Here is an 8,009-nt window from a genome sequence, read left to right as displayed (position 1 = left end):
AAAACAGGCCTTCACAGAACAGCTGGATTTATACCAAAATTAAATTATACAGATGGCTTCTTCTGAAGGCAATTGGTTGTACCAGATTTCACTGAAGGGTGTGAGGGGACATAAGTTAAGTACATATACACAAATTTGTATCTATAAATTCGCAAATAAATTACATAATTTTCTGATATTTTTTGAACCATGTTCATAATTAATGTTTTTAGTTGAAAATTGATATAAAAAAAGTTGTAGGTGTATGAATAATTTTGCTTGGTACTGTACATATAGTCAAATCTGATTTATCTGTATCATCTAGCATATTTAAACCGTATTCGTGCCAATGAACTTCAGAAAAGGAGAGGATAGAAACTCATTTTAACTGCTCCACTATCCTTTGAGATGTATTTTGACACTTCTGGAGGTCGGGGCAAAGCAAACAGTGTTATTATCCAAAATTAGGATGGAGGTGTGCACTCCCATCCCCCACTAAAACCAGGGACTGTTTAAACTAGTTTGAGCAAACACAGGTGTTTTTCCTGCCTCGAGCAGGTTTAGTTGGTCGTTGTGTTTTTGTTTTGTCCATCCAGACATGGGGTGAAAAGAGGAACTGATAGCCTTAGATATAACTTGAGATGCTTAAGAGAAAAGACTGGATTTAAAGTCAAAGAAATACAACTTTATTGAGGCGTAAACAAAAAGGAAAACCAAAAGAACTGCATAGGAAATCTTTAAAGTCCACAGAGTACAGAGAGAGCAGTAGGCAGCCATTATAATACAGCCTCCTGTGCATTACCTAGACTAAGACCTGACTTTTGCACTTCCATCCACCTCTGTTTGTTAATGTGTGGTAAGAGGGTGGAAGAGCACAAACAGCCAGGTTAAACTGATAAACACACATACGGAGTGTTTTGGATCAGCAAGAATAAGCAGCGGTCGTCTAAATTCAGCTGGCCACGCAGGCTCGCCCTGCCTCCTGGACTGAGAGAGGATACATTCAGTGGATTTCTGCTTAGATATCGCAGATGCAGCGCACAAACGCTGGGTTCACTCCACACCCAACCAGGCGCTGGGAGAGCAGGGCATAACAAGGAGACAAACTGTCTGGACAGCCCATGTTGGCTGATGTTGTAGCTCGTTTAGAAACAAATATGACTATATGTTTCACAACACCTGACGGACCTCCACCAACGTCTACGTCCTGTAACTCTCTCAGGGACTGGCAGCAGAGAGTGAGCATCAACAAGAACCCATTTATCCCTTTTCTTCACAAAATACATTCTAAAAGGGCCAACGAGTTGAGTGGTGTGAAGCATCTGTACTTTGTTAGAGAAAAAAAAGGTAACAAGAAAAAAAACCATCAGAGGAAACTAATCAGAATAATAATTTTTAGCAGATTAAGAAATAATGTCTTTCATTTAGATGGGCACACAAAAAAAAAAATCTGACTAGCAGAGTTCATACAAGGGAAGTCACTACAACATTACTATGAGATACTTTTTTTTTTTTTTATGACACCAGCAGCACAAGGCTGCTGGGAACAACCTGAGTTTCTTTATTTTCTTCCTGTCTAAATTTTCCTAAACCACTTCCCCCAATCTTTCTTTAGATTATACAATGATTTAAAACAAAAGGGAGGACTATGACCTTGCCCGTCTTGTCTGGTGTAGCTACACGATTCTTCTTTCCCAGGAGAAGGGTTAAGAGGCCAGAGAAATCACAAAATCTGCAACGCTTGCATTCAATTGAGTGCAGTTCATTGCACTCCAGCTCCAGCAGGGGTTGCAATCAACTGATCACATTTGTATTTGAGAAGAGTAATGATATTTGGTTTGTGCTTAGAGACATAGCTGCACATAAAAAGGAAAGATATTGTATTTGTAACCATACAAAATTTTGAAACTTTTTACTCCCTCTTAATTGTAGGGAGTGTGATCATATGACCACAAATGAAGAAAATGTAAGCACTGATGGTGACGGATCAAAACTCTCAAGCCTCTCAGGGACTGAAGCATCGCTGGCTGAAAAGGTCGCACACCGCAGAGCCTCAAACCAACAGGAAATACAATCGCAAAGGTCAAAAGGTAATCCCAACCAACAGACTAACACACATATACACATCTTTGGGTATACATTTTTTTGGAAAAACAAAACAAAAAAAACACATCCCAACAATCAGCTACCCACCCTATCTGAGCCTTTCAACACCTATCTGGGAGACTTTAGAATAATACAAGAACTTTTAAAGCATGCAACAAAACAAAATACAAATAAACATTTAAAATACATTTTTCCTCTTTAAGAGTGAAGACCTAAGGATCTTAAAGATAGAATTCTGCAATTCGAAACACAAGGAAAGAAAAAACCTGATGCAACATTGAGTGAACATCTCAGAATAATACTGAAAAGCAAAACTCATCTTCTTGGTTGACAGTAGGCATTGTGTTCAAAGCAGCAGGATTTTGCAGACTCTTGCTGGCTCATCTTCCTGTCTACTGCCTGATTTAAAGGGATGTTTCGCTGTAGTGTCAGCGCCGCAGGATGTAACGAACTTGTCTCAACATGGCTGTGCTGAAACACGGAAGCACTTCCCTTAAGAAAATGTAGTGACGAGGCATGGGCTAGCTGAGAGTATCAAGGTATGCTGAGGTGATACACACCGAGTTGCATTATAGCTACTAGTTTCAATCATACCATTCCTACAGTTTTAAGTCCTTTTAATGACATGCCTGGGTAAAGTGCCGGAGTGACCGGAGTTTTCACCACCTCATGCTGCACACTGCGGGTCGGCTGGCCGAAATAAGTTCTTACAAGAGAAACAAATATGGCTGACAGAAAACAGGCATTCAAGGTGTAAAAAAATACCTCCTCAAGCTTCTTAAGGTTTTAGAACTACTGTTGATAGGCTATGATCAGCAGTTCTGTCAAGCAGCCAACTGCAGGCTAGCTAACAGAGTAGACAGCCTGTAAACAATTAACTGATGTTTTTTATACTTGTTACTAAGTCACTGTGACAAATTCAAAATAACAGTATATGTTAATGATATTTAACTGTATAAATCAATGTTTTGCTGCTGAAAAACAAATAGGTTATTTATTTTTACTTTTTGGGTAAATATTTTAACACTGTGGTGTTTTTACTCAAGAAGATACTGTGTGAATATAATACCGACCCATGGCTCGTAGTGTCCAATATCAGACGCAAAAGTGATGCAATCTAATAATCCACAATATAATATTCACTCAAACCTCAATTAGGTTTTAGGAGTTGGCCTATAAGGAATCCTTGGGATAAAACAGGAAATATCCCTTTAAATAATGAGCCAGCCGACTGTCACACACAGGCATAATTCTACAGGCTAAATGGTAGATTATGAACTTATTTCAACCAACATCAAGCATCCTAAAAATCCACACTGATAAATTGGTCAATTGTGCTGAAATTTGAGGTAATTCATGTACATTTAATGGCTGACACTTTGAGCTGTTAGTTCTTTAAGAGAGACCAATTTTTTTCTCATCCCTGGCACACAGCGGCATATCCCACATGGAGACCTGTATGTTCAAAATCGGTGTGAGGTAAAGATCAATGGGGCCCAGCCCTATTAAGTGCATCCGAACCAGAGGAGGAGGATTTATCCTCATTTGCTCCGATTTAACCTTTCAGTATAATGGTCCAGTGACACTTCTGTCTACAACATCGTGGTCCAAATGCCAATCCCGTTTTGGCACAGAACTCTCACAGATCATTTTGGCACAATGCTCGTGTCGGAACGATTTGTTTTGTTGCTGATAAAAAAGGCAATAATTTAATCATGCAGGTTACAGCAGGTTAAGCAGACACAAAAGCTGTTTATACAAGTTCTGTTTCAACTCAAAACAGTACAATGATCTTTGGTCCTTGTGCTGAACCGTCAAACGAGGAGATATGTGTGAAGAAAAAAAATCCTTCAAAAAGAGTAAAGCTGAGGTATTCAGTAGGAATACTAAATTGAGGTATTATAATGTTTATATGCACCGTAACCATGAGGGACAAAACTTGAGGTATTCAGAAGTTGAGGTATTTGAGAAAAGAAGTAAAAAACAGTGAGGTAAAAGTTATCGGAGATACGTGGACCCAAATCTCCAAGTTGTGCAGACAATCTTCCTCTCAGAAGTGAGAATCAGTCTAAAGATTTTTTTTTTTTTTGTAGATTTTTTTTTTCATGTCAGGCAGAGAAACTAGCTTGCAGAGCCTTAAATTGTTGAGTGCTGCCAGAGGAACAAATATCGATGGGCGAGGGGATTGGCTGCACCTCAAAGAAGTCACATCTATCAGTAGGGATGAAGGTAAGCGGGTAGATAGAAGGCTAATCTGAGAAGCTACTCTGAGTCTAATTTGATAAAACTATGGCGTTGCTGAACGAGCTTAGGCAATAAATCCAAGGGTTTCTCTTTGGTGCGGGTATTCTCCGCTTTCCAAATGAGCACCTCTGCAGGTCAAACTTACTCCTTTTGCTCCCACAGCCGGGGCCTTCGTCTTGGCTGGGAGAGGAAGTACTCAATGACCTGGGACCCAAGCACTCCATTTCCTCAAAGCCTAATGTAGACAGTGCGACAAACTGAACTCCATGAGTTGTAAGAACGTTAGGCTAATTTAATTAAAGAAAAGTGTTAAGGGGAATATTAAGATCCTTTAAATGCCAAATTTATAGATGGCCTTTGTGCAGAAATTCTAACTTTGGTTGACTCTAGTAGTTGGTCTGTAGACCTCCATCTTTAGAGGAATCTGTCTACTTGCCCTCAATCGGAAGGTGTTCCTTTTATTTGACTTAAATCTAAGGATAAATAAATAGGGTAGGGCTTTGTGATGGTGCCCTCTCACTGGACTGCACTAAATCTTTAGCCCTAGGAGCCAAAGTGTGTGGCTTTAAACCACAATCTAAATCCAAGAGATTGTTATATTATAATAGGCCTGTAATCTGATGTCATTAATGTCCTCTGGACGGCCAAATATAGGCGTCTACTTCTACAGGCTTTTGTCAAACAGCATGCCTCATTTAAAAAGTAGCATTCACTTCTATAATTACATTTGTACGATAACACGAAGAACATGTCGAGATCTCTACGGATTCAACTCAAATCTTTCTGTGGATCTTCTCGTTTGGAGAAGACAACGCTTTCTTTGCATATTCCTTTCTCTTTCTTCGCATATTCATCTCTCTTTCTTCGCATATTCATTTCTCTTTCTTCAGCAGAAACATCATCTCTGTTCTGTGATATACGATTAGAGATAATGGTCAACAGATATTTCTTTTCAGAGATCATTTTAGAGCTGATTTTCTACAACTTCTATTTCTACTCATTAATAAATTCATTAGATCAGTGTTAGTCAGCAAAGCTAGCATAGCATGAAAAGAACTGATCATTCAAACCAGTTTTATGATGACCTGAGCTAATTCTGATTCCATTGAGTTTGGCTTTACTTCTCACAGTCTTGCTCGGCAATTGTGACATTACAAACGCCACAGAGCTAAATAGAGAACAGGGTCAATCTACTTGTCTAAGAAGGGAAAAAAAATCTAACAAGTCTAAAAAACAGGAAAGGATACTACCTAACCCCTGCCTTTTTATTCTGAGCAGAGCTTTCTAATGAGAATCAATCATGCAGCTCTTCAGCGGTCTGAGTCTCCTCTCAGCAACAACATTCAGGAGGTTCATGTTTACTCAAAATGAAAATGCACAGAAAGTATTCCATGAATCCTGTGCAAATATCAACCCAAGAATCTACTTTTATGTCTCTTAAATAATGTATAGAGGTAGACGTTTCTTCTTTGTAAAACTTCACGGACTAAAACCTCTGCTCAGTGAGTATGAGTACATTCATAAAGAGCTAAATGAGGTAGGTATGGAGCAGAAGGTACGAGATTTCAACAAGTGAAAGAATTCCCTGAGATGGATCTTAAAAAAGGGCATCCAGGAGGACTGAGAGCAGCTACGGGTCCATTTGGAAAGGTTCTCATTGTGTAAACTAGATATATGTTTTGGTAAATAGAGAATGGGAAAAATGTCTTTTTAGCAAGTTCTCAGTCCTCTCCAAACTCCCCGACTTTCTATTGATTGATTCTCTCCTCTCCATTTCCTTCATTGTGGAAAATTACTGCAAAAAGAGCAAACAGAGGGAGAGAATACAAAAAAATTATAGATTTTTTTCTTTTAGAACTTGAGAATGCGATTATTTCCAAAGTCAACAACCACAATGACACCGTCGGGCATCACAGCTACCCCAGAGGGACGGTCCATCTGTCCATAGCCGCTCCCCTGACTGCCAAATTTGCATAAAAAGTTTCCGTTGGCCTCGAACACTTGGATTCTGTGGTTGCGGGAGTCTGCCACGATGATGCGGTTCTCTTGGTCCACGGCAACACCCTGGGGACGCAGAAATTGCCCATTCCCTGTGCCCTCTGAGCCCAAAAAGCGTGCCGACTGGCAGTCTGGCCGGATGACCAGGAGCCTGTGGTTGTTGAAGTCGGTCACTACAAGGTGGTCTTCGTGGTTAAAGGCTACTCCTCTGGGAGAATCAAAGTGTTTCCACAGAGCCCCTTCAAAGCCGTATTTGTTGAGGAAGGAGCCGTCAGGGGCAAAAAGTTGCACACGATGGTTTCTGGTGTCCGAGACCAAGATTTTACCCTCGGAGTTGACGGCCACATCCCAGGGATAGTTGAACTGCCCGTTCTTGGTGCCTTTTTCCCCAAACTTCAGCAGGAACTGGCCCTCGAATGTAAACACCTGTCAGGCAAGGAAAATGTGTTAAATCTCAGCAGCTTTGTATGTACAGAAGAAGAACTAGAGCACGCTGCCAAAGTATTTCCACCCATTAAACTTTTTGCCATTTTGTCCCGAAGTCACAAACTTCAGTGTAATTAATTAGGACGTGATCAACCAACACTAAGTGGCACATAGCTCTGAAACGCAGGGTAAATTATACCTTTTTCAGTTCATTTAGCACTTCCATTCAGCCTCATTTACTCTGATGGCCCCATAGGAATGAGAAAATGGATGGAGCTACTGTAAACACTGGGAGGAACACCTTTAGGAGGCTGCAAAGACCTGAGACTGGGGTCAAGGTTCACGTTCCACCAGGACAATGACCTTAAACATCCAGAGCTACGATAGAATAGTGTGTATCAAAGTGTGTCCCTGAGTTAGAAGGGGCCAGACTAGACCTAAATCCCATCCAACCTGACTAATTTCGACTTACTATGTGAAAGGGAATTTCTGTTTCTACAAGTGCGAAGCTGATAGAGGCATACCACCAAAGATTTGTTTCTGGGATTGCAGCAAATGATGATTCTACAAAGTAATGAAAACAAATACATGTCACATGTTTCCGTTGCGCTGAGACAAAATTGTGAAAACCATCTTTCCTTCCACTGTGTTGGTCCCACTAAGGATCCCACTAAGACATTGGTTAGTTTGTGGTTATAATGTTAAAGGGTTCAGAGGATATGGCTATCCAAACAATCCTGTTCCTGCAAGGAAATTAAAGATGTTACGGATGTTTTTTTATACCAGTTTTGCTGAGATGGGCCTTCATACCTGCACACGGTGATTGTCCTTATCAGCCACAATGATTCGTCTCTGACTGTCACAGGCAACCCCAGCTGGACGATCAAACTGACCAGGCCGAGAACCCAAAGAGCCAAATTTATGGTGGAAGGCACCGCAAGACTTGAAGATCTGTGGACACAAACTCTGCTTTACTGACTGGCTTTCAACAATCTGACAGAGCCTTTAAAAAGTACCAGTTAACCTATAGAGGGCTAATATTTAACAGACTGAAAAATTTAAGAGTTACACTCTGGCTGCATGTGGTAGATTCATGTAAACTCAGGGCGATTTTGTTGCCAAGACTGCCAAGTTTGAAAACATCAAGATAACCCGAATATTTATAGCGGAAGTAAAGCGCCAAAGTAAATATGGCTCACACAGGTTAATGTTACTCTGCTCCTAAACAGAAACATGTAAAATAACATTTTTGGTTC

General features: G+C 40.3%; 1 protein-coding gene across 2 annotated transcripts in view; it reads right to left on the bottom strand.

The window, feature by feature from the left end:
- Positions 1 to 649: 649 nt before the first annotated feature.
- trim71 (tripartite motif containing 71, E3 ubiquitin protein ligase) overlaps positions 650 to 8,009 on the bottom strand; it is a 41,678-nt gene continuing 34,318 nt past the window's right edge. Inside the window, exons 6-8 of one of the 2 annotated variants that reach the window (XM_047383993.1) lie at positions 7,564 to 7,704; positions 6,250 to 6,753; positions 650 to 6,124 (exon numbers count right to left, since the gene is read on the bottom strand). In XM_047383993.1, coding sequence (XP_047239949.1) covers positions 6,122 to 6,124; positions 6,250 to 6,753; positions 7,564 to 7,704 — 648 coding nt within the window. In that variant the 3' untranslated portion in view covers positions 650 to 6,121. Of the gene's footprint in view, positions 6,754 to 7,563; positions 7,705 to 8,009 lie in introns of both variants that reach the window. The other variant, XM_047383992.1, reaches the window with a different exon arrangement.

This window comes from Girardinichthys multiradiatus, chromosome 13, assembly GCF_021462225.1.
Source record: "Girardinichthys multiradiatus isolate DD_20200921_A chromosome 13, DD_fGirMul_XY1, whole genome shotgun sequence".
NCBI classification, from domain to species: Eukaryota; Metazoa; Chordata; class Actinopteri; order Cyprinodontiformes; family Goodeidae; genus Girardinichthys; species Girardinichthys multiradiatus.
This window is presented reverse-complemented; position numbering and strand designations above follow the sequence as displayed.